General features: G+C 34.1%; 4 protein-coding genes and 1 non-coding gene across 6 annotated transcripts; 3 read left to right on the plus strand and 2 right to left on the minus strand.

Annotated features, from left to right (window-relative positions):
• Positions 1-1,530: 1,530 nt before the first annotated feature.
• LOC121253744 lies at positions 1,531-1,637 on the minus strand. Its single transcript, XR_005938465.1, has one exon. It is a non-coding gene; the product is annotated as a small nucleolar RNA R71 (small nucleolar RNA).
• Positions 1,638-4,021: 2,384 nt separating this feature from the next.
• LOC121253122 (protein MIZU-KUSSEI 1-like) lies at positions 4,022-4,960 on the minus strand. The gene has a single exon (XM_041153046.1). It carries the CDS (start codon positions 4,877-4,879, stop codon positions 4,139-4,141), a length of 741 nt encoding a protein of 246 aa, XP_041008980.1. The 5' UTR covers positions 4,880-4,960; the 3' UTR covers positions 4,022-4,138.
• Positions 4,961-7,135: 2,175 nt separating this feature from the next.
• Positions 7,136-10,073, plus strand: LOC121253165. The gene is made up of 2 exons (XM_041153107.1): positions 7,136-7,522; positions 9,787-10,073. The coding sequence occupies exons 1-2, from the start codon at positions 7,241-7,243 to the stop codon at positions 10,024-10,026; spliced, it is 522 nt and encodes a 173-aa protein (XP_041009041.1). The 5' UTR covers positions 7,136-7,240; the 3' UTR covers positions 10,027-10,073.
• A 10,703-nt stretch (positions 10,074-20,776) lies between these two features.
• LOC121251846 (nuclear transcription factor Y subunit B-like) lies at positions 20,777-21,824 on the plus strand. The gene has a single exon (XM_041151232.1). It carries the CDS (start codon positions 21,006-21,008, stop codon positions 21,720-21,722), a length of 717 nt encoding a protein of 238 aa, XP_041007166.1. The 5' UTR covers positions 20,777-21,005; the 3' UTR covers positions 21,723-21,824.
• Positions 21,825-22,879: 1,055 nt separating this feature from the next.
• On the plus strand, positions 22,880-27,049 carry LOC121251844 (protein CPR-5). Of its 2 annotated transcripts, none has more exons than XM_041151228.1 (5): positions 22,880-23,416; positions 24,191-24,247; positions 24,479-24,514; positions 24,656-25,393; positions 26,247-27,049. In XM_041151228.1, exons 1-5 carry the CDS (start codon positions 23,018-23,020, stop codon positions 26,775-26,777), a joined length of 1,761 nt encoding a protein of 586 aa, XP_041007162.1. In that variant the 5' UTR covers positions 22,880-23,017; the 3' UTR covers positions 26,778-27,049. The 2 variants fall into 2 exon arrangements, with proteins under 2 accessions (XP_041007162.1, XP_041007163.1); XM_041151229.1 differs by having other exon boundaries at positions 24,659-25,393.
• Positions 27,050-27,476: the final 427 nt, after the last annotated feature.

Here is a 27,476-nt window from a genome sequence, read left to right on the forward strand (position 1 = left end):
GAACAATTGTTAAGTGAGTGCATATTGTGTGAGAGAGTAAAAAGCCCTAGAAAGTGAGTTGAGATTGAGTGATTGTAATCTCCTTTGATTAATAAGATTTCTGCAACTTTGTGGATGTATGGAATTTGCCAAACCACGTATATTGTGTGTCGTGTACTTGATCGTGTTTGATTTTACTTTAGTTTTCCATCGTTGGTGTGTGTGTGCTTTTTGCACAACAATGTAGTCATTGAATTTTGGATATAATTTGAGTATGGTTGTATTGAATACCCTATGTTAATTGCAATTAAATAATTTCGATTTTCATTCTTGCAATTTATTGACCATGAATTGCATACTTAAGACGTTGAATGAAGTAACAAAAGTTGAAGTCCAATATTAGTTCGTGAATTCATCAAACCTTGATAGTGTATTTTAGAATAAATATACACATTTGTGACCTATATTCAAGAATTCCATAGAGCATAATAAATTTATATTAATTTATGTGATCACGACAATAGACATAGGATTAATATAGATATAGGTGTTATACCTTGAAAGAGGATATCACATAAAAAAAGGAATTCAGTTATTGCAATTAGCAAAATATTAATGCAATCAATTGGATTTAAATTCATTGAATGAATTCAATTGATGAAATCCAAGCCTTAGGAACCTTTCATATTTGATTTTTCAGGTTAAGAATTTGCAATCAGTCACATCAATTTGGGATCGTCTAAATAATATAAGAAATTTTATAAATCGGTACTTGAATATCCTCCTTATGGAAATGATATTCTTTTTGTCCTGTTCTATTTGTCACAACCCATGCACTTGTGGTAGAGTCTAGGGACTATCAAGTTTTTGACGCCGTTACCGAGAATGATTGTTTTCAATATTAATACAAATAACTTCCTGTATTAATTTAGATTGTATTATACTGTTTTGTTATTCATTTAGACTGGCCTCACCCTCTCGAGATCAAATTCCATTGTTTTATAGGGTTTTTAGTTTGTTTTGTGTTTCTGTTTGTCAATTTATGTTTTTTGTATTTAGTGTATGCCACGTAACTGTGAGCTAATTGAGCTTTTTGATCCAGAAATTGAGAGAACCCTACGTGCACTAAGGAGAAAACAAAGATCTTAGCTAGAGCAAGAGCAAGTAATGGCAGATAACTAGAATTAGAGGGTGTTACGTGACTATGCCGTGCCCAATGTCAATGGTGCTCAACCCAGTATTGCGAGACCTACAGCCAATGCTAATAACTTTGAGATTAAGCATGATCTCATTCAGATGGTGCAGTAAGAGTAGTTTGGTGGAGGACCTACTAAGGATCCACATGCACACCTTGCCAATTTCTTGGAGATTTGTGATACAATTACGATGAATGGAGTTAGTGATGATGCTATTCTGCTCCGAATTTTTCCATTTTCTATAAAGGATAAAGCTAAGGTCTGGTTGAATTCCAGAGCGCTTAACTCTTTCACCACCTGGAATGCCTTGTCACAAGCTTTTCTGAGTAAGTATTTTCCTCCAGGTAAAACTGCCAAACTTAAAAATAATATTACCAGTTTTGTTTAGTTTGATGGTGAATCTTTGTATGAAGCCTGGGAGAGATTTAAGAAAATGCAAAGGAAGTGTCCACATCATGTCTTCCTGATTGGCTGATTGTACAGACTTTCTATAATTGATTAACACATTCAGTCAGGAATACCATAGACACAGCTGCAGGAGATAATTTAATGAGTAAGTCAACAGAAGAGGAATATGAGTTGTTAGAAGAAATGGCCCCTAACAATTATCAGTAGTCTAATAAAAGAGATATGCCTAAGAAAGTTTCAGGTATGTATATATTACATCTATCTAAATTTATTCAAAAATTTTTGTCTCTCACTAACTTAACTATTGGTCGGAGGCATCCTCTGTTGGAATTACATACAAGTTGTTTCTATTGGATTTTAGACTTAGAAATGATTAAAATATTTATTGTTAAGTTAATGACAATGATGTGTCAAAATCTAAATGAAAATGTGTCATCGTAACTTCAACCAATGCATGCCTCTTGGGGATAGAAGCCTTAACCACTTGGCCACCAAACGAGGGATTGTGCCCTTTGGAGAATTAGAAACCTTTTCAATGTCTTCTCTGCAATCTGAGAGGTTGTGACTTCTCACAAGTGTTCTTTCATTTTAGTTGTAACTTTTCACAAGTACCATTTCATTTATACAAGTTAGGACTTTTCATAAGTGATATTTCATTTTAGTTATAACTTTTCACAAGTGTCATTTCATTCTCTATAAATAGGGAACTCCGCCCACAAAATTTCTCACTCCAAATTCTCTAGAAATATTAGAGAAACACTTGCTCATTCTTTTTTATTTTTCTTTCTTTGGATTTTGGATATTTTATATCAGGTTCGAGGATCTCCTTTTGTGTGCAACGATAAAGAGATTAACGAGAACCAACGTTTCTGTATCTTGAGAGTAGACTGTCAAAAAGCTTAGTGCATGTAAATATTTGGAGGTTCCGGAATCTACTCTAAGAAAAATGTCCATCACAACATGTCTCAACATGACCAGATTCTCTCTTTCTAATTTGTTCTTATTATTTTTACATATTCTGTAGTACTTTACAAATCATTTGCACATATATCTTTTATTATCCATATAATTTTCCCAACAGTTTCTTTATTTCATAGGAGACTATTATGGATGTTGCACCCGTTGCTAATAATTGCCTCAATCGAAGATATCACACGAGATTTATAAATATGAAAAAAATCTATTCATTATCATTTTCTCATCATCCTCTCATCATCTTATGATGTGGCATTAAATGATAGATTCACAAGTAAAATATAGTACATAGTCTCCAATTATCTAATATCATATCATGGGATGATGAGAGAATGATTAGTAAATGGATGATGAGAAGCATTACTATATAAATATATATGCATGCATGCAGTTACAGGGACAGTCACTTTGTGCGGCCATGGAAGAAGACGACAAGAACGGGCTGATGCTCCAAATCAAGTAGTCTCAATACATTATACATCGAGTTTTGTTATGTACAAGCAAGTTTACATACCAATCTGCATACTAATATTGTTACCTTCATATTCTAAATTTAAATTAGCATTGTTTTCAATAAAATTTACTTTCTGACCAATCATATTGAATAAATGCACGTATTAATACACAGAATCGGTTACAATTAGATTTTTCCTTATACATATGCATGCATTTGACATGCGTGGTTCCCAATACCTCTCTTCTCCGAAATTTAAATGGGTTATCATCTAGTTACTGTTCATATCGACCAGACACATATGCATGCATGCATGCATGCATAAACATGCATAAACACTCTCTTAAGAGTACGGACTGAGTCATAGATCATATACGTACAGTTCATGATCCTATTCCCTTCAAGCTGGAAATGATAATTAGAATAATGAAAAATGATATTGTTTATATACATTTTAATCGTCATCTTTTCATTAACACCTACCTTAATTTTGTCGGAATATATTAAATGAAAATTGCTAATAATTTGATATGCCATTCATCAAGCTAGCTAGAATGATGAAATGATCATGAAAAATATATTAAAAGATTTGTGAATATACAAGAAATTAATTACACAATATCACTTGATCTCAAACTGATCTTATTAATTAATTCAGACCTGAAAGCGCATCTGCATTTGGAATTAATCATGTAGTTAATTCCAGTTTTGATTTGTGTACATGACTTCTCATTAAAATCTAAAAGGATGCACGTCTAGTACTATATATATGTGCCCTAATTAATCATATAAGCTGGGAATTAAGTTAATTATCGAAATGATATAATCATCGTAATTGAGCACTAAACATTTTGTTTCAAGCCTTAATATTGCAGCTAATAATAAATAACAGGCATTTACGGATGATCATGAGGGCTTTTTCTTTCAAGAGTTTTAAATTAACCTACAATTTTATTGAACAATATATAATTAATTAATTAGAGTAATCAACTATTATTGTTAATTTGACAAAAGGAAACTGTATTTATATATATGTTGGATGAATTAATCAACAAGTATATATCGATTGCTCTTCTTTTCCATTTAATATTTAATTAAACAGCTAATTTGATGATAATCATGATGATCAAACCCTGACGAAGAAAATACTAAGCTCAGGACCGTTGCTACCGTCTGGGTTTAACATGTACAATGTCTCGGAATCCTTGGAACCCACGACTCGTTCGAAATACGCACGCATGTATGCCAACTCGCCGTCCGTACCTTCGACTTCGGAATTCCCCGGGAGAACGCCGGCACCCATTGACACGGCTTTCAGGAGCTCCATCACGTTCAAGTCCTCCTCCGAAGCCTCTCTTTTGACGCCATACCCACACTTCTTCCCATTGCAATACATGGTCCACAATGCCTCGTCCAAGATCCACGTCTTGTCCTTCTCCAGTCTTTTCTCGCATTCCAGAGCAATCCGGACCATACCCGAGCTCATCTCCTTCTGCAACACGTTTGTTTGCATGGCCAGCTCTACCACCAACGAGGGTAAACACCTCGGGCTTTCTTGAATGGACAAGCTCACCCGTCCTTTCCGGTACCCGAACACGGTGCCGGTGACTCGGGTACTGCCGCTCATGCCGCGATATCCTTCCGGTAAACCGATCGGGAGTGAGCCCATCTTGCATGTCGGTGCGATGATAGGGAAGGATCGGATGACGGAGCGAAAGACTCTGTAAGCTTTGGTTTTGCGCTTCTTTTTTTGGGATGGTTGGACGAGGGATGAGTGGCGCGGCGTTGTTGACTGCGGAGGCGTTCGTGGAGATGTTTCATAAGAATCTTCGATGGGTGTATTGGGAAGTATTCGTGTATCCGCCATTAATGGAGCTCGATAAACTAACCAGGAAAAGAAGGGTGTCAAAAGAGAGAGATGGAGATAGGGAAAGAGAGATCAGCTGGTTAATTTGGTCGCTTCGTTAAGTTTGGTACTGGTTTGTGGTATGAAATTGGTCTGCGTTCCCTTAAATTTTGGTCCATGCAAGATCAATTATGCTATAAATAACAAGGAACAAAAATACTTATCCAAACATATATATGAGATCAATCATTTAGACTAACTCTACAACGGCTCGATTTCTATCAAATGAAAGATCTAACTTTCACATTTTACCATTAAATATTTCTTTTAGATTTTTATTCGAGTTTGAAAGCTAATAAGTATAATGCTAGGTACTTAGAAGCTCTAAATAGACAAATCACATATAATCATTTTGTAAAATAAAAAGTAAGTCTCACTAATAAAGAATTTTTTACTTTCTCAAGGCGGGATCCACTTTTTTATAAGGACTTTCACGAGGTTTGTCTATATATTTAGAACTTGTACAAATAATTTCTCTAAAAAAATAGATACATGAAATAAATTCTACAGTATTATTAAATAATTTACATGTGTCTACTTCTAATATAAGCCTTCGAGTAAAGGTCAAAATTGAATAAAAGTTTGAGAAAAGTTTTAGGGTATATTAATTGAAAATATTAGTTTCAGTTACAGCACATGATGTTCATGTAATCCATGAAAAAACTATTACTTATGATTATCAAATTCTAATTCTTGCCAAAAAAGTAACTGATCATGTTTATCAATGTTCATGGGCCTGTTTAATTAGCATGCATGTAAAAAATCTTTAATTATATGTCATGGTCAAGTACTACTTATACATCAACTTTGTAGCTATATATAATTATATAGTGAATGACTGTACAAATTAAGTGTTTCAAACTATCGAATTAAGCTTCTATTTTAGGATATTATAGTGTTGTCTAAAATTGTGCTATGAATTTCAACTAGAACCATATTTAATATCAACATTTGAGAATTGGGATTTGTTTAATTCCCATGACCTAATCCAGCTCACGGCCTATATATATATATATAAAATATGGATGATCGTTAGATCTGGTTTACCCTCTTTTAGACAAATTAAAGTCACTTTTATTTTCTAGAGAAATTCTTCTATCGTATTTTCTATACCTTATAACTCTTTCATGGCCTATATATTACAATAAGTGAAGGTATACAAATAAAATTGAGATACCGTCATCATTTTAAAAAAATAATAATAGAAAGCTTGAGAATATGTATGTAGAGATTTTGTAACCTAAAGAAGTCTCATTTTCCTTCAAATTAAAATTAAATATGAAATTTAAAACAAACATGATCGATGTTGGATATTATATATACATGACTCTTTAAATTTAAATTTCATAAAAATAATATTTACTGTCATAGAATGTGCAAGACCCTTCACATTTTTCTTTTAAGAAAAATGAGTAAATTAATATGAGACTTACATGAAAAAATTAATCTTTTAATGGTAAAACCCACTATTTTTCAAAAGGAGTGCGCGATACTTGCACAATTAATGACTGTATAAACTTCATCTTAATCATGAGCGTGACACTAATTTTGGGAGCCACGATTAATTATTTTGTTCGTGGCCTTATTTTGGATAGTAAATAAATTAATAAGATTATCCAAAAATCGTTCGGGATCAGCTTGGCTGTAGAAATTTAAAGATAGAGAACAAAAACAAGATCATTTCGATCGACCCATAACGTCTCTAGACTATTAGAAAAATCTAGTTTTCGATCGGTCCCCTTTTTTGGAGTGAGAAACAAAAAGGAATCTATCACACATAAAGTACATGCACAACACGAGTGAGTATACATATGACATATATATACCGAGTGTCACTATTGTTGATCTTGTGTTTTTGTAATGAATCCAAATGAAATACATACAAGGGAAAAAAGGCTTTTCTTATGTTCTTATTCAAACCTCAAGTGAGAAGGGGATCACAAACATGTATTTATTCTATTAGTTGTTAGTTTATATATACATATAAATATTTGTATATAATATATAATTAATCTCGAAGGGATACATCGAAATTCACTTTCAGTTCCAATGCTTAAACCGGAATGATGGAACGGAATTTAAAACATCGGTTAAAACCATGCGCTAGCTGTACGTAGCGAGGGTCGTCCTCTCCTAATTATAACAAAAGCAGCCATTCTGATTAATTTCCAACCTACCCATCTACCTACCTTAACTACTTACCCAAGTTACCTTCCTTCTCTCAAAAGCCCCCCAATCAACCTCCTCTACTTTCTGATCTGTTCTCCCTCTCAACGTAAATTTCATCTTCCAAATTAGTCAAATATCCCAAAACAAAAAAACATGTCCCATTTTGGGGATGATGAGCTTTCAATAGAGAGCTACAGATCAATCCCTTGGCTTATATGGATTCAGCTCTTGATCCTGGTCCTCCTCTTCTTTCTCCTTTACTGCTTCACCCTTTTTGTCCCTGCAGATCATCACTCCGACCAAACTACCAGTACTGCTGCTTCTTCTACATATACGAGTCAGCTCGTTTCCAACGAAACCCAGAGACATAGGTCGATCCCTAAAGGCAATACCACAACAAATGTTACAAATTCATGCTTAGAGACTATAACTCAGGTACGCCTATGTATCATGATGATCTTCCCGTGCATTCTTTTCTGTGTCTGTTTTCACATGATCATTATATATGTTCTCGTTCCTCCATGTCGTCACCCCGCTAAAAATTAAAACACATAAAACCCACCTAATTCCTTTGATGTTATTATTCCCATCTTTGTATATAGTTGTTGGAAAAGAGAAGATGATCTTCGTGGTCTTTCAACCTTATATTTTATCTATTTGTGTGAGTCCGATCAATTCGGCTTACTCGAGTTGGGTTTGTGTTACTCTGCAATATCAAAACATCCAGTTCCCGATCACAGGCTTGATTCTTATGGCCATTCTTTATTTCTTTTACCCCCCGCCCTTATATTTTTTTGTGCTGCTTATGTTTTACACCGCCCCGAACGGTATTTTTGGGTACCATTGAAGGACCCATCCTAGCTATGATTTCCTGATGCCTTCTCTTTTGTGTTCCGGCCTTTATTTCAAATCTCCAATTCACAATGCTTTCCTGCAAAATGGTATGCAAATAACTCCGTACCATAGCTCTCGATCGAAAGATATAAAGAAAGTGGTAGTACTACCATTAGTATATGATAGTGTGACACTAATTAATTCTTTTTGGTACATTTTTTTCATTGATTAGTTAGTTCTGATACCGATCTAGATGTTGGGAGACGTACATTACCAATTCGTCTTGAATTTTATTGGGATATTGTTAATAAAAAACAATAGACGTTTAGGGTGTGATTTATTGGTACAGATTATTATTTATAATAATTAATCCAATCAGCTCATACCCAATATTAATCTTTTCAACTATTTATACGTACACTAAGATAATCTTATTTATTTATTTATTTATTTTAATTGGTCAAAGAGACAATATATTCTCTTTCTTGTCGAAAACCAATTAAGCTGCTGCAGTACTATCTTATAATATATAAGATATTGTTAATTAATACGATCGAGCATTACAACATTTTATCGTTTTTATGAAGCCAATTTTGTCCTCGGTTACTTGAGATGGGCATTTTAAGTTTTCATACCAATAAAAATATAGGATATTAAAAAAGATAAATATATACACCATACTATAATCTCACTTTTAATATCCCACTATAGAAGATGTGTCACATTTATTATTGTTGGATGATCCTTTATTGGATGATTATTTATTATTTAATAGTGATAAATATATCACATCTTACATAATTAGATGAGAGTAAGATGAGAGTGTGGTGTATAGTATCACTTCATTAAAAAAGGACACGAAGAGATTATGGAGAGGAGCATTTTAAATTTGAGTTCTTCCGTTCCTAAAAATAATATCTTATACGTGGGTGGGGGTGTACTGCACACGTGACAAGTGATTGTAGAAGAAAGCTAAGTTGCTACTATATATAAAAAAAACTATTTGCGTTTTGTATTACCAGTAGTACTATAAATTAAAACACTAAAGGTTGGTTTGAATTTAGAGATGAGATGAGATGGTTTTAGATAAAATTAAAAAAAATATTATTAGAATATTATTTTATAATATTATTATTATTTTTTTATTTGAAAAAGTTGAATTATTTATTATATTTTGTGTGAAAATTTGATAAAATTGTAATGATAAAATAAGATGAAATACTTTCTGAATTCAAACTGGGCTAAGTTACATTTTATAGTAGTACTCTCTGATCAGCCATTCATTAAGATTCTCACATTAAGATAATATTAATTATATTATTTATTTTTCATCCATTTTAATAGTAAAATCTCAGCGATATCGATGTTCCTATTTAATTTCTAGTTATTGGTAGTCAAGATGTACAGTATATACTTGTCAATCTTAGTAGTCTAATGTGAAAATACAAAGTCCATAATAGTTTGAGACTGCGAAGTACTGTGATTTTAGATCAAACAATCGACTTTGACGTTTTATCGTTTTATACCATTTTTGCTATATATAATATGGTAATTGAGGCCTGAGGGAGAGCCATATGGGTATACGTAAGGAAAATTAATGACTATTGAAAATGTTTTCCGCCGTCTAGACCCAGTTTATTCTTGTTCAATTTCCGGTAGGTAAAATACAACCATGGTCACACTCGGATCGATCGTACCATTTTTGCTCATTTAAAAAAAAAAATACCATTGAAAATTCATGCATAGGAAGGATAAAGGAAAACTTAATTAGGACTGTGCATTTCTGTTAATTTCCTTCTAAAACGGCCTTATATTTGACAGATCATTAATTAGGCATAACAGAGTGGAATTATATATCTTGGCAGGTCGGAGGAGGAATTATAAAGAGATCAGAAATAGGGACAAGCACGAGTAGAAGGAGTAGAAGAAGTAGAAGATCGGTGAGAGAAGCAGAAGATCAGGTTACAGAAAGGGAATCATCATCTGCAGTAACCCCTAAATATTATCACCCTTGCGATTATTTCAGGCAGGCTACAATAGCATTTTTTAAATGTTTAGGCTTTGACTCCACTCATGATCAGAATTCCGTTAGGAGAGAGAGTTAAATGAATGAAAAATTATAAGTGAAAATCTCACAAATTAATTATTTGCATCGTATATGGTAAAATTAATATTCTTTTGGGTAACTAGGCGCCTCATTGCCCCTCTCTTTCTATCTCTCGATCTCTCGTAAAAAATGAAGGGCTCTAGATCTCATTTTCATCGGAGGGGAGGAGGTCTCGGCTTCCTACTCCTCCTTGTTGAGTTTGACTTGATTTCCTACTGTAAATGTAAATCTTGAGGCTTGGTTTGATTGTTGCTTGACCCTGGCCCGACCCTGGCTCAAGCAACCTTAGCTTGACACTTCGCTAGACTATCCGCTCGAGCAAAGATTCAAACAGAGAGTTCGTTTGACATCCGCTCGACAATCAGCTCGAATGAGAGGCCAACCAATGAGTTTGCTCGACACCCACTCTACAATCCGCTCGAGCAGGATGATAACCCTAACGTTCGCTCGAGCACTGCTCGATACTTGCTTGAGCGAATGTTCGAAAGTTATTGTCCACTGTTTCAGTATAAATAAAAAATAGCGTTCGTTTTTCAAAACTTACTTCATTTTTTAGGTAGCAGCAGCTCGAAAGAGAGAAGTGAGAGAGAGAGAGAGGGAAAGAGAGATTCTTTGTAAAGAGTTTTTTGTTGATTAAATCTCATGTACTCCATCTTTGTTGATAGTGAATTGATTGAGACCGATCCAGCTAGTAGACATAGGCTCATATTGAGCCGAACCACTTAAATCTTAGTGTTATGTGTATGATTGTCGTTATTTTTATTTTGTTTATTTCCACTGCAATACTTCAAATTTAGCTTTTGATAACCGGTTTATCCCAACACTCCTCCTCTCCTTCCCTCATTCCTCCATTCACTCACCTTGTCTATCAAGTTTTTTTTTGCTTAGTTTTTTTTTGCTTTCTTCAAGGTCAAAAATATAGCTTTCCGGCAACTCATGAGAGACACGCGCAGCACAAGCAAATTCACAGGTCGAAAATCGTTTGGAGGAAAGTGGTTTTGTGAAAATCAATGTGCATGGTTCTCACTCGCCATGCACATTTATGCGTAGTCCTCATGCGCCGCCCATTTCGACAACTCTTCTCGACACACACGCCAAATCGCCAAACTCACCACCACTAGACCTTTCATATCTGACCTTTGTGGTTGAAAAAGAGACAAGTGTGTTGCTTTCACTGGCCATCACAAATTTCGAAGTCTACTGGAGCTCGTTCAAACTGTAATTCGTTCTTTTTCTCATATATCTTACTGATTTCCTTTTTTATTTCATTATTTTTAATTAAAATAAAAAAAGAGCTCGTCTCTCGGACGTTTGTATGTAGAGGTTGAGTCATCTCTTTCTATGAAGGGTGAGGTTGTGTCTCTGTTTAGGCAGATAGAGTTGTCTCTTGGACGTTTGTCTATAAAAAATATCAACAATAGTGAAGACCGGACCAGTTACAAAAGGAAATAGCATAGGTATAAGTGGAGCTCCAAATGCATTATTTTGATTTATGATGTCATGTTTGATTTGGGGACATCTCAGAATGTATCCGGTCATAGATGTAAGTTTTTCTGATGAATCCATGATAACAATTTCCCTTAAAAAAATATTATTTTCAGTAACTGCGAGCGTCTAGATACTAAAGTTTTAAAAAAATGGTAATATGGATTTACAGAAAGAGTTTGCGCAAATTTTTTTATAAAAAATAAATAAATTTCACAAAAAAAAAAGAACTTTTTTATAATGAAGTCTTATTTTTTACAAAAGGCTAGTGAGTCAAACTTGTATACCAGTTTGCTACAAGTACTCGACTTTGGGTACCTTTGGGGGAATCAGCCGATATATTTTTAAAAAAAACGTACAAAAGAAAAGAAGAACAAAAACACAAAAATAGAGGAAAAATGAAACCCAACTGAAGAAGAGAAATGAGGGAGTGCCTTTTGGGAGAGAGAGAGCGTTGGCAGTCTGAGAGAGAGAGCATTGGCAGTTTAGAAGACAGAGAGAGAGAGAGAGAGTGTCGTCTTTGAGCAGTGAGGAAAATGTGCTAATGCCGATAAAGGGAAGAACATATCTATTCTCTTTACCAAAGTTTATTTTGGGTATGAGCATTGTTTATTTCAGGAAGAACAGATCTATTCACATTGTTTTTTCATTTTAATAGGTCTTAGGTGCTTTCTAAATATATTATTTTGGAAGTCAGATTTCTTGCCTTTTTTGTGCCTCAGGTGCAGCATATCCATTTGTGCTTTGAAGGAGAACGCATTGATAGGTAGCTTGGGTGTTATTTATTTTATTTATTTTAGATTTTTTCCCGATGTATGCTATGTCTCCATGTGTAATTATATGTTGTTTGCATAATATCATACTTTCAACGCTCAAAAACGATGTTCCCAAACCTGTGCTTTGCACGTAGTGCCTTTCTAATGCTAGTTTGCTCTTTACATCAATTTTTTTACTAAAATAATTGATAAATCAAATAACAGTACCTTTTGTCATTTATATTAACATGATTTTGAATATTTTTGTCTGTGTTAATCATATTAAACATCTGTCTAATCCCATTTATTTTTTTGAAGTAAGTAAATAGGGATTCTAAGATCATGAACAAAAGTAAAGATTTCAAAAAAACTTATTCTAAGAGCTTTCTTCTTGAATTTATTCATCAAGCAAAATTGCTTGATTTTTGTTCATAAAGAAAGGGGTCCTACCAGAAGAAGATGAGAAGAAGACTCAAAATCACCGAATCTACTCTTTAGGGCATGAGAAAAAGAAGAAGATGAGAAGAACCTAATCTATGTTCGTCTTCGTGGGTAGACGAAGAAGATGAGAAGAAGACCTGACCCTTGCTCTGTTCATAGGTAGACGAAGAAGACGAACCTTGCTGTATTCGTGAATGTTGGTGTTCTGTCATTTGGGTTAAATACAAAACATGTTGTCTCAATTTTTCACGTGGTGGGACGGGTACGTGGTGGTTCCTCAGGTCGAGTGCAAGTAGACTTTTGGGACAGTTTATATGGTTCGGATGATTTTGGTCTGTATATAGACTCTAAAATTGAGTTTTTCATTATATATATCATTATCTTCTCTCGTATTCTCTTCAGTCCTAACAAATGTTTTAAATCCCGTTCTGGTAATCATTTCAGTTTAAGTAGAAATATTTTAATATTGGTGTATTCTGGTTTAACGTTTTGAGATTAACTATATATTATATATTTATATTTATATGTATATATAAACTAACAATTAATAGAATAAATACATATATATGTAAGTGTGTATCATGTATATGTGTGTGTATATATATATATATATATAGAACAATTGAAGATTTATAAAATGAATATACATTGAAAACATCACAAACTTGAGCTAAGATACAAAAATAAAGAAAAAAAATAAAAAGAATAGAGAAATTATTAAAAATAATGATATTAAAAAGAAAAGAATGAGGGGACATATTTAAAGTTATAAGAAAAATAAAATTATATAAATACATTTTATATTCTAGAATTAATTAAATACCATCTAGATTTAAAATTTACAAAAATATCATCCAAGCTCAAGAAAATTACAAAACCAATCTAAAACGGAATAAGGCCCAAAAGGGCAGAAATTTGACCAAAATGGGCCAGAATTTGGAATGAAACAGAATGACAGATATAGTGCACCAGATACTATACCAGAATGAAAAATTCCAGTCGTAATGGCCGGAACGGAATGAAATTTAAAACTATGTTCCTAATAACCAAATCTGTGTCACTTAGCTCACAATGAGATTTTACCACACCTATTAAATAAAAAAATAAAATATATTCCTATGTGCTTGAATTTGGAATTATATCATGAGATGAAGATTTGATATTGCTACTTTAGCATATTTTCTTAGAGCCATGAATGATACGGTCTCGCGGAGCATGTCTAGGGAAGTAGTTGGAGGAGATAAAATATCTCAGCTCCAAAGTGGCTTTCCAAGCCCAGCCCAAGATTGGGGGTCTCATCGGGAGGGAAGAAAGAGAGAGTGAAGAAGGGAACAAAAGCTCGAGAAAATAAAAGGGTGTCAGGGTATTAGAAGGAAAAGAAGGGATGAGACATAAAGGAGATGTGATGTGACATAAAGGATGGATGGGCAAAGGATAAAAGAAATGGACCAAACGACTTCAAGAGAGGGCTTCGTCTTCCAAACTGCGACTTCGACTTTTCCTTCAACTTCTTCAACCTTGCGACCAGAGCACCAACGACAAGGTCTCCTTCAGAAAATAGATCTCTAATCTCCATTGTATAACAAGAATGAGAGACCATGAGAGATGTAAAACAATCATATTATAGTGGATTCTCCCCTCCCCAAACCCTCGTGGACGTAAGCATTATTCCGAACCACGTAAGTCGGTATGTCTCCGTCTCTTTTATTTTTTCTGCATTTATTCTTTTTCACTATTATGAATGTACGCATGAACACAGTACAACTGCACCAGACCACTGTCAAGGGCTCCACACTACACCAATCGAGACTCAAATCGTTATAGCTGGCCGAGAATGACTCTTTCTCCCTTTTTGGCCTGTTGCGCGATTTTTAGGCACTAACAATAGTCAAGTCTAATTAAATTGACATGAGTGTTTAGAGAAGTTATTTGGATTTCTACGTATTATTTTATGACTCATAGTCCGGGCAATTATGTCAGTATGACTCGAGATAATCATAAGTATATTATATAATATGAGATCAAGAATTGCTTTGAGTTATAAAAACTCATGAGGGATTAAGGACCCTTGACCTAGTGAGATCAAATATTTCGGGGCATAGACGAGATTTTATGAGTGATATACTATGTTAGTAAGATGATGACAATTTAATATAGTACTTCTACCATTTGCCTTCTCGTCAGGTCATACGCTTCATTTTTTGTATAATGAATAATTGATCGAGAGATCAGGCGAAGATTGTTAATGGGCATAACACTCATTGTAGACAAGTGAGAGATGTTAGTAGTGGGCACTCCATGACCCATGTTATGTCCACATGTGTAGGGAAGTTACAAGTAGTTAATTAACTCTCCACGACGACGAGTTAATTAAGTACTCCCCACCACTAGCACTTAACTTTAAGAAGGCTAATTAATCACCCATTAGAAAATTCTATAAATGAGAGTCTTATATACATTAATTATAAGATTGAAAAGTGAATGTACAGAAAGGCTCTCTGTCTCTCTACAATTTTCTAGAGCAACTATTTTGATCAACTCTCTTGATCTTGAAGTGTAAAATTATTTAAGAGACTCTAGTAGTCTCATAAGCGACATAGAGGTGTAATTACAACAAAGTGACATGGGCTGTAAGACGAGCAAAGATCCAAACTTGTGAGAATTTTTCTCCTTGAGATAATTTGAATTATGATTAATCAAGGGTTCGACAACTACAATTTCAGATATGGGTGGAAATATACGACACGACCCATGAACCCAACACGAACACGACACGAAATTAGTAGGTCTAGCTTTGATGTTAACGGGTTCGGGTCAAACAGGTTAACCTGTTAAGACGCGATTTATAAACGAATCAATCTGCTTAACACGAAATCAACTTGTTTTGACACGTTTTGAATTTATTTCAAAATTAAAATTTTATTATTGTTAAGTTGTAATATTGGTATTTCTTAACATGCTTATGTTTTTATTGTTTATATTGTTGGGATTGTAATTTTAGACCTATGCTTATATTTGTTATTGTATGGTTTGTAATATTGGTTTTATTATGTGTTAAAATTTGAAATATATTGAAATATATTTTTTAAGATATTGTAGTCATTAATAAATATAGATTTTAACTTTTATATAAAATTATATTAATCAGTTAAAATAATTTATGCATTTTAGTTCAACCCGTTTACATTAAACAAACTTTAAGTGAGTTGTGTTGTGTTAACATATTTGTAATTAATTATTAAACGGATCAAAAAGGTTGACATGACACAACCCATTATCTAAATCAATTGGGTTAGGGTTTGGAAGTTTGACACGTGTTTAGCTTAACAGATTGGGTTTAGGTTAACCTATATAATCGAATGTTCATAATTTGACACAACATGAACACGATCCAAAAACACGATTTGCCATCCCTAATTTCATAGCACTGAACATCCCCCACCCAGGTTCATGTAGAAAAGGAAGGGCAGTTCGGTAGGATATTGTTGGCCGTCATCCTCTAAAGGGTTAATTTAGGCCCAAAATACTACAAACTTATACAAGTTTTTTTTTTTTTTTTAAATATGCCCAACACTGTTGATGTTTTGTAGATGCTAATAAAAAGAAGTCATTGAAGTGACTTGTCATAGTACTAGTTGTGAGGGATTTTTGTGTTTGAAATGTTATGAGTAGAAACTTTTTTTTTTCTTATAAATTTGTGCATGAAAATTGGACCAAAAAAATTTGCGAAGCCCATGTCAAAAAACTCATTCTATTGAATCTCCAATTTGTTAGAGATGGTAGAGCTATAAGAATCTAGAGTGACCAATGGATACCAGGGCATACTGAGCTTGTTTCAGAATGGGTGTTTAGACCAGAAGATACACAAGAAGAATTGGTGGCAACACTTATTGATAATGATACAAGAATGTAGAATGTAAATAAACTTAGAGCTCTTTTCAATCCAAGTGTGGTGGCTAACATTCTTAAAATAGTAATCTGTCCAGGAGATTCAATGGATAGCAAAGTTTGGGCATATGAGAGAAGTGGATCATTTAGTGTAATAAGTTGTTACGTATTCATAAAGGCAAGAATGGGTTCTAGCTTTGTAAAATGATCTATGGTTGGGACTCATCAGATTTTAGGGAAACAGTTATGGAAGATGAAGGTGCTAAGTAAGATAAAAATATTTGTTTGGCATGCTTGTAAAGAGGGGCTCCCTACAACAGAGAATTTATTAAGACGACATGTATTAATTGAAGGGAAGTGATGTTTCTGTGGGTTTGAGGTGGAGGATACTCATCATGCTTTGATTAGTTGTGCTTGTCTTCAGGGTGTTTGAAAAGAAATGTTTCCAGATTTTTTGATAGATTCCAGAATGAAATTTCATGAGACTGCTTTGAAGTTCTATGAGGGCGTATTAAAGGAGAAGCTACCATTGTTCTTTTGTTTGACATGGAGGTTTTGGTATAGAAGAAACAAGATGGTACATGACCAGTTGCTATTGAACCCAAAGAATGTTGCTGAGAATGTTGTTGCGTTGACCATAAATTTTAAAGAAGTCAAATTAAAATCAAATGTTCAGTTGAAGAACCATTTTCGATGGAAGCCCCCTCCAGTAGGTGTGCTGAAGCTGAATGTTGATGGTGCCATTTTTGAAGATCAAAATAAATCTGGTCTTGGTGCAATTTTGAGGGATAACCAAGGTAATGTGTTGATGGCTGCTAGTAAGGTTGAGAATAAGGTGAAGGAAGCTGAAGCAATTGAGTTAACTGTTACATTCAGAGGCCTTCAGCTGTGCGTGAGCATGGGAATCTCAAAACTTTTAGTAGAACCTGACTATTTGTTGGTGGTGGAGGCATTAAAGCAAAACAGCATGGAGGGATCACTGCTTGGCTTATTATACAAAGAAATAAAATCTCTTTCATCCTGTTTTGTTGAATGTGATTTTGTGTATGTGCCTAGGGAGGGTAATATGGTTGCACATCGGTTAGCTAGAAATGCAAAAAATGTGAAAAACATTGATATGCGGTGGAATAGTATTCTAGACTTTTTTTCTCAAGTTCTATGGCTTGACTAATGTTTGTAATCTTTTATTTAATGAAATTTCTTTTCTTATCAAAAAAAAAAAAAAAAAGAATCTCCAATTTGTTGGGGGATCAATGCAAAAGATGTCATTAGCTCTTGGGGGGTGAATACTCTTGGTCTTCCTTCCTTGAGGTGCAATAAAAAATGTCTTATGGAGCCTAAAAAGCGTGGCCCAAAAGGATCTATTGTGGATGAATATGATGAAACCGGAGCGTAATACATGATTTCCTATATTAAAGAGTGTGTTTGGATGTTAAATTGAGTTGAGTTGAATTGAGTTGAGATGATAAAATATTGTTAAAATATTATTTATTATTATTATTATTATTTTAAGATTTGAAAAAGTTGAATTGTTTATTATATTTTATATTAAAATTTAAAAAAATTATAATGATAAATTGAGGTGAATTGAGATGGGTTTACTTTCCAAACGAAGCTTTAGAATTGCTTGAATGATGAACGTAAGTCTAGACACAATTTGTTAGGAGCCTAGCTCTGATCTGACGCTAAGAAACATATGCTTATGCACAATATTGACCAATTCCAGCTTATTTGACTTCTTGTCTCTGACCATAAAATAATTCTTCTTACTTATTTCTCCGTGAAATCACAATTTGTTTTAAAAGTTTATATTGATAAAAAGACGTAAATTTAATTATTTAAATTATATCCTTAATATTTGTACTTATAATATAACAAAATTGTCTTTATAAGTTATAATTAAGATTACATGATTAAAGAATATATATATATATATATATATATATATATATATATATATACGTAGTTTGCCAGGTTCTATGTAAGGGATCATCTAGATGTACCACAACCGATCTAAACTAATATATCTTTTAATTAATGCAGATAAATACTCAATTGGCCTTGTGATCAAGATCTAAAATTTACACATAATTAACAGTACTAACACTACTTTGATGGTAAACATTTAATATTTATTGAAGCAAAGTCTAACCCTATCCTAACCGGCGGCCTGATGATCCAGATCAGTTAAGGTCGGCAATATGTATGTATATATATATATATATATATAAAAGCATGGTCAAGGACGATCTTTATATGCTAATTGCCTCAGGTGATGTATTGTTTGCTCGGATGCTTCCCGACATGATGACCAACATTTTGTCAGTTTTTTATTTTTATAAGCTATTCCACCAGCAGCAGCATTAAATGTTATGCATTTTAGTATATATACCTTTGCTAGAGATGCTACATACAATTTTTATTTAAGAACTATATAAATTTAGGTAATTTTATTTCTAAAATTTTTTAAAAATATAAAAATATCTATCCTAAAATAATATTTTTTTTCATTTAATAAAAGGTCTGCACATACAGTTCTTAAATGAGAATTGCAAATATAATTTTTCTATCTTTGCAAGAAAGAGCACACGATTAAAAAGTGATTATTAATCAGCCCTGGGAATGATCCACATTCATCCACCGTTTTCAAACCCTTTTGTTTGAATATTGTAATTTTGGATTTCATAAAATACATATAATATATTCTTATGTGTGAATGATTTGATCAAGAACCCATAAACAATGAAATAATGTTCTGATAATATATAAAGACTGATCAGATCAGTAATTAAGGACGCGTAAGTCTAGCTTGCATGCAAGAGATAGATATGATCAGATTACATTGTTAGAGACAGTTTCAAATTAAGTATCATGTGAATTTAATAATTAGCTGTACGTATAATGTGAACAGGTAATTAGCGGCATTAATGGCTGTTGCTAAATGCTAAATATATAAAGGCAGCCGGCATTTGTCACAAGCCTAGATAGCTGTTGAGACTTGATCATAAGCCGCCGTACGTAGCTAGCTTCTAATAAATTGCGTTCTAATTAACCTATATATATATATATATATATATATATATATATTATATATAATAGGCTAGGGTTTGAATTTTGAATCACTACATGCGTCGTATTAATAATTTTAAGTAGCGATCATGAATGAAACAAGCAAGCTGCTGATTAGAGCATATTTCAATAAAGAAGAATATATACAACCGTGTAAACAGGAAGAAGAATTGAAAAGGCAAATGAAAGCCGATTCATAGCTAGAAAAAGGGAAGAAGAAAGTAAACAGTCTTCATCACAGCATTATATAAATCCTCAGAAATTAATTAACTAATTATTAGCTAGGATGCATGCATGCCGACCGACCTGACGTTTACAACTTTAATACTACTTTAGTCATGATTATTATTTTCATGTGGTCTACTGCATGTATATATATATGCAGGCTGATCATCGATGTATATATGAAATTAATAATTCATTGAGAAAAAGGGTATAAGCAAGGGAACAAGGCGATTTTTCTATGAACTATTTCAGAGAACTTATAATTAAGAACCAGCAGAAATTTCTTAAATATTAGGACAATTAATTTTGATGCATGATCCTCCAATATATATTAATTAACTGATCGCTGGCTGGAGCTTGAGGCTAAACTGCTTCTAGAGATCAAATGGCATGCATGCGTGGTGGCGCCGCTATCCCGATGTGATGTAGAGAATATTAGAAAGATAAAAATAAAGGGCAAAGTAGTGAAGAATATGTGCTAATGCCCTCCTTTTTTTTTTACATCCCTTTTCCTTATAAGATTGAGATCAACAGGCCAGGCCATATATTATATATATATATATATATATATATATATATATATATGTTGCTGGAATATTAATAAACCCGGCCAGTAAACAGCGCGCATGCAGTAGCTAGCTAGCTAGCTAGATTTAATATTAATGTCGATCGACCATTAATATTTATATATATTCTGGATTAATTTATTCCATCATTATTTGGCCATGTACGTATCAAAGTGTCGATCATGTCAACAAGCTGTAAGTTATGCAGGGCACTGGATGTTTAGTTATAAATGGCAAAAAATAGAAAATTTCAATGGTTTATAAGTTATAAGATCAAGTTGTTCTTAATTATGGATGAAAGTGAGAAAAATTCTCATAGATTGTTAGTCACCAAATGCTTGTTTGTTTTTTATTTGTCCACATCAAACCGCCTTTGCACTTTTGCATTATTTTTTCTCTCTTTTTCCCAGCTTCTGTTAGCTTAAAAAGAGCCCATGCATGCCTCCTTCCTAGTACTATAGATTCCTGATCAAATCCCTGCCTTCACCCATATATCACAGCCTTTCTTTCTTCTTTCCCCAGAAATAGATATAAATATTCTGTCCTCCATGACAGGAAAAAGAAGCCAAACCAGCCCGGACGTTGGGAGCCCCTCCTCCGGAGACATCATGCAGATCTCTTTGAAAGAACAAGACCGGTTCCTCCCTATTGCCAACGTGAGCCGTATCATGAAGAAATCGCTCCCGGCTAATGCCAAAATCTCTAAGGAAGCAAAGGAGACCGTCCAGGAATGTGTTTCTGAGTACATCAGCTTCATCACCGGTGAAGCATCAGACAAGTGCCAACGAGAAAAGAGGAAGACCATTAATGGTGACGACCTCTTGTGGGCCATGACGATACTAGGGTTCGAGAACTATGTCGGACCCCTGAGGAACTACCTCGGCAAGTATAGGGAGACCGAAGGAGACAAGACTTCCATGGCTAGACAGGGAGACCAATCTCCGACTGATTCCTGCACCGATCATGGCACTAATTACAATGATCAGATTCACAGAGCCATGAGTAGTAGTGGTACTACTGCTAATTCTGTATTGGCGAACGGAGATTTTCAGCGTTTTAGCGGTGGGTTTTATTCGTTTGGGACACAAGTAAATCCGGATAGTTATGGAGCAAGTAGTGGAAGATCAGGCACGGGTTATGAAGATCAGAATATGGTGATTGGTGCTTTTAAGGGAAATGAATTCTGTGAAAATGGCAATGGAAATGGCAATAGAGCTGTGGCTCAAGCTCATGATCATCTTCATCATGATGTAGTTGAGTGGTAGAGATTAATAAAATATATTAATATGGAGTAGTAGTATGTTATATGTATGAGTTTCATGTATTTGTTGATGATAAATAATACCAAGGCTAAATTCTAATTGTTACTTTTATTTGTGACTTATATAGATATATATATATATATATATATATATATATAATATCGACTGATCTATATATGAGTTTCTCTCAATTTTCGTAACGCGAAGCCAAGAACAACAATGACTTTTTATTGATATTTCTATCGATACCCTTATTTAGTGATTAAATAAAAAAATTTTAATGATATTTTAATTTTTTAAATATTTAAAAATATAAAAAAAATGACTAGTTTGAAACATAAGATAAAACACAAAATTCACATTTCATCTCATCTTATCATTATATATTTTTTAAATTTTCATACAAAATATAATAAACAATTCAATTTTTTTAAATTTTAATCTAACTTTTCTAAATTTTAAAATAATAATAATATAAAATATAATATTTTAAACTTTCAAACAAAACATAAAATTTTTATCTCGACGCCAAACCTGTCAGCCTTCCCCGCGGGCAATCTATAGCCAGCCTATACCTGCGAGATATTCTCTCAACCTTCGACTGGTTCACCGGATAAAGTGTTCTTCTTTAATGAGCTGGGCTTTAGTGGGCCTCTTTTGCCTGCTCAAGCCCAATATCGGGTTCCCTTTATTTAGCCTAACAGTAGACAAAATTTAGAAGTGTAAATCAAAAATTATGATGAGAGTAATTTAGAGTATAAGTTTTAAATACATTAATTTTATAAAATAAATATATTTTATTAATAAATAATAATTTATTTATTTATTTTTAGATAAAGTCTACCTTTTGTACAAATACTTGTATAAAATTTATCCAAATTATTTCTTTGACATAATTATTGTATTGATAGAGGATTATGATTAAGATTATATTTGAATAGTAAAATATTTTTAAATATTTCGTATAATATGATAATAAAAATTAATAAAAGATAAAAAATAATATTGTGGCAACCTCAACATCTCGAAAATGAACAGAAAAATAAGAATCACTTATCCAAATAATATGAACGTGATCATAAATAAAAAATGAACGTGGGAATCTGGGACCCACTCCTCAAACCAATCAAGTATCAAACTTCGGAGTTTTTTTTTATTATTTTTAAAAAAGGATCAAACTTCGGAGTTAAGACTTCCGACGTACTTTCTTGATTCCTTAATTCCTTCCTCCCACTTTCTGTCTGTCGGAAAATATATGTTACAATTTTCAGATTCAGAATCATAACCCTTGCCTTTCCATGGAGGCCGCTGCCTCGCCTCCTCAGGAACCTCTTCAATCCAGTGCCTGCGCCCCCACCATCGATTCAGTTCCAAATTCGGCGGTCGAAGACCTTTCACTTCCTTTATCTAAGGATTCCACCGGCGACGATAATTCGAAGCCCATCACCATGGTCCAAAAGAATAAGACGACGAAAAAGAAGATTAAGAAGAGAAGGGTATTCCCAGGTGGATCGGATTTATTGTCTTATTCGTCTTCCTCTTGTTCGTCCTCATCCTCTTCTTCCTTTCCGGCCACGCGCTTGGTGCTGAAACGCCGAAGCCCTAGGCTCCTTCTCGGTGCTGCGCGGCGCAGCGAGGGTAATGTGGCCGCGATTGCTCTCCCTTTCGGAATGTCGGTCGCAGCTCTTGTTGCTCTGGTTCGAAACTCAACCTTTTTTGTTCTTATTTTTTTCTTTTGTTTTTGGTCATTTCTGTCTTTTGTTTTTGGTCTGAAAATCTTGGGTTAGTGGCGAAGCTTTGATTTTGATGGCGGGTTTCCTTCTAATTTCGGTCCTTTCTTATTATTCTTATTTGCTGTTGAATCTTTTTATTTGATTGGGATTGTCAAATCCTAAATTGGGTGAACAGGATTTTGATTTTTGATTTTTTTTTTTAATGCAAATGCACTCTAAGTTTTCACCCAATGGATTTAGGCTTCGTTTGAAACTATAAATTATCTCAATTCATCATTATAATTTTTTCAAATCTCAATACAAAATATAATAAACAATTTAACTTTCTCAAATTCCAAAATAATAATAATATTAAAAAATAATATTCTAACAATATTTTATCATCTCAACTCAACTCAACTCACTTCAACATCCAAACACAATCTTAGGTAGAGAACTCAGACATGGGCTATGATTAGAAAAGAAGAAAGTTTTGGCGTAACTCAAAACACTATCACCATGTGAAAAGTTAAGTGCTTTGTGTGGAGGTCCTCTGAATTCAAATAATTTTACTGAGCAAATTTTGTCACGATGACTAATAAGTAATGAACAATGTGTTTTACTTGTTTGGAAGTGTAACATATGCCACTTGCAGAAAGTATCGTTTGCGTAGATATAAAATGGAACTTGTTTGATATATGTGCCTCGTTTTTTTTGCTTTTTGTTGCTGACTTATAAAAAAAAAACTGTTGATTCTAGGTTCTGGAAACGAAAGACCCAGCACGTGGAAGGATCTCTGTGGATCATCTTTCAATGGTATAATCCTAGCCCTCTTATCCGATTAAACTTTGACTAACCTAGAGGGGTCTGTTTGGTCCCGGACCACATTGCTTCCCATTTATCATTCTTGGCATGCCCAAGGAAATTATAATCAATTCTTAATATTTTGCACTGTTGGGGCAAACCTCTTGTACTTATTCTAACATGCTTATGATATGTGTTTGAGTTTGAATGATATATTCGGTGTTGATTCATTCTTGCTTGTAGATCTGCACTTCGGCAATCAGAGAATCTCTAGTCAATGTAAGCCAGATCTTAAACTGCTGACTCATCCATGACTCTGGTTTTACAAGTTAAGTTTCCCCTTGTAGTTCTTGCCAACATCACTCAATACAGGTGGCTAAAGTTTTATCTTCATGCCTCTTTTGATTGCCTCTGTGGCAGCAGGTCTTTGGTGACAAATGCGATTGTTTTATGAATAATTTTGAGAAGTCATTTGGGAGCACCTTGAGGACACTTAGAGCGATCAATGATTCATATGTGGAAAAGGGAGGACAGCATTTTAGCAACTTAAAAGTAGAAGGTTCTGCTTCACCTACGAGTCTTTACAAAGAAGGTTGCATGAGCAATTCTGGTAGAGAAGATTTTCAGTCAGAGGCATTCTTGCAAACTTTTGCATGTCAGGATCTAATAAATACCAGTGATGAGATAAGAGAGAATACGTTAACTGATTCCGGTAATCAGGAGTTTGCCCTGCATGGGCAAACAAACCAATTGGCTTGTATCTTGCCAAGCATTTCTGGTTCTGTAATCGGACAGTCCATGGTTAGCACCATTCAGAAATCGGTCACAGAGCACACCCGTTCTAATGACCTTAAGACTTTGGAGCTTGGTCTTACAATGGAAAGATTGAAGTTGAAAGAGACCCAGCTGGCTCTCAACTTGGATTTAAATCATCTAGAGCAATCAAAGTTGGCCATGGGTATGTCAAAGGCATCCTTTAAAGCTGAAAAATTCAAGACCCAATTAGAAGACATGAGACATGCTGAGCTGCTCAGAAAGTGCGTAGACTGCCTTGTTACTGGTTTGCTTTTCATGTCAGCTTCACTGTTATATGGTGCTTATGTGTTTTCATACAAGAGGATTACTGACGCTACTGAATCTTGCACACCTTCACCCCAGGCAAGCATCATTTCTCCGTGGTTTGATAATCTTGTTCACAGCACATAGATGTGTTTTGCACATCTTTACTTGCTTTTAGTTTCACATATTATTATAAATTTGCTGTTCTTGTAGCAATAGGGAAAAAGAGTAAGAAATATATGTTGTTTGGATAATTAAATGGTAATTAGATAGATTGTATTTCAAAATAAAATCCAATAATGTGAGTTCTCCAATACATAGATTATATCCTTTTTTATTTTTATCGGCACTGGGTGTCCAGGACTAGCATCCCGACTAATCCCAGAGGTGCACAAGTCCTCGGAAAAGAGTTTCCCACAAGTGTGTCTCGGGTAATTCAAGGGGAAAATCCTCCAATCTGATGGCCCCTAGAGATTGTTTGCACTCAGTAGGATTCGAACATTGGACTTTGGAGAGAGCATACCACCAAGACCAAAGCCTTTACTACTTGAGCCAACCCCTTGGAATATCCCTAAATTACATTCATATAAGATAGAATAATAGAGGCAAAACAGATTGCGCTCTCCAAAATTTTCCCAGGACTTGTTTTGTCCAAGGTTATCTCTTAGTGGAACTCAATTTCTTTTGCTATGCCTATTGCTTTTATCAATAAAATTCTCGTTTACCTATAAAAATTAAAAAAAAAAACAATTTCTTTTACTGCTGCAGTTATTTGTAGAAATTTTCCAATCTACAAATCAGTCGCTTGACATGAGTAGGACTCACATAAGACTCTGCACTACTCAGCATATAACAGATGATTTAAAAAATAAATAAATAAATAAATCTACATTTCTTCCCAATGCTAATTTGCTTGTTTAGGGGAAAGATTATGTTATTTTCTCTGTTTCAGGAGTCCAAGTCTTGGTGGATCCCAAAGCCAATGGCATCTTTTAATTCAGGGCTTCACATCCTCAGGTGTCAGTTTCAAGTTGTGAGTCGAATGCTGTTTGGCATCTTAATGATTGTCACAATTGCTTGTTTGCTTCTCCAGCGTTCAGCAACGACGAAACAGATAATGCCAGTCACTTTCATGCTTTTGCTGTTAGGACTTGCCTGTGGTTTTGCAGGCAAGCTTTGTGTGGACACACTAGGAGGGAGTGGATATCATTGGCTCCTATATTGGGAGACACTGTGCTTGCTGCATTTCATTTCTAATGTATGTACATCATCGTTGTTCCTTATCCTCCATGGACCTGTCAATGTGTCTCAAGGAACCAAAGGCAATGTTATATTACCCTACTGGATCCGTCGGTTTCTGTTCTATACCATCTTGCTCCTGTTTCTGCCACTACTCTGTGGTCTTGTGCCTTTTGCGAGCCTTGGTGAATGGAAAGATCACTTTTCACTGCGGGTAAATGATTATCTGTTTCCTGGTGACTGAAGCTAGAGTTGGGTCTTTGAGCAGCCTAACTTATGAGTCTACTGTATCAGAAGCTGCCAATAGTTGTATATGCTGAAGATAGCTCTGCTAGCACAGCCAGGTGTATTTATTCATGTGTTAGTTACTATGTAAGCCGTTTTTCTCAACTTGGGTCATGTGAGAAGATGTTGTCAGGGATTCTGCTTGGTGTGAATTGTAATGTGATGCTGTTGTATCTTAGCCTTGTAAGTCTACTGCACTAAACTTAAAAAGATAAAAAACTTGCTCTTGTATCATTCTGTTTTGATCTGTAGAAACCGGCCCAAACCGGCGGAATATCAACCGGAGGTAAGCCAGACCCCATCTATCTATTGTTTTTTGTGAGTTGGATTAATTGCCACAATATATGATAACCTAAATGGTGAATCTATTTAATGCTATTTAAATTGATTCATCATTATTTCAATCTGATTTATTTATGAGAAATGATAATTGTAGTCGTGAGTATGCAAGTACCGTACAATCACTTTGAAAAAAATAGATATGAGATTTACATGAAAAAAATTAATTTTTTAATAATAGATTTTTTTTTTTTTTTAAATGACTGCAACGCTTACAATAATTATACATAGTATTATTCTTTATTTATTTATTTTCACATCCATTTACACGCCATATCTTATGAAGTAGAGGTGGAGGTTACTAATTTGAATCCCTCTC

This window comes from Juglans microcarpa x Juglans regia, chromosome 2S, assembly GCF_004785595.1.
Source record: "Juglans microcarpa x Juglans regia isolate MS1-56 chromosome 2S, Jm3101_v1.0, whole genome shotgun sequence".
Lineage (NCBI taxonomy): Eukaryota > Viridiplantae > Streptophyta > Magnoliopsida > Fagales > Juglandaceae > Juglans > Juglans microcarpa x Juglans regia.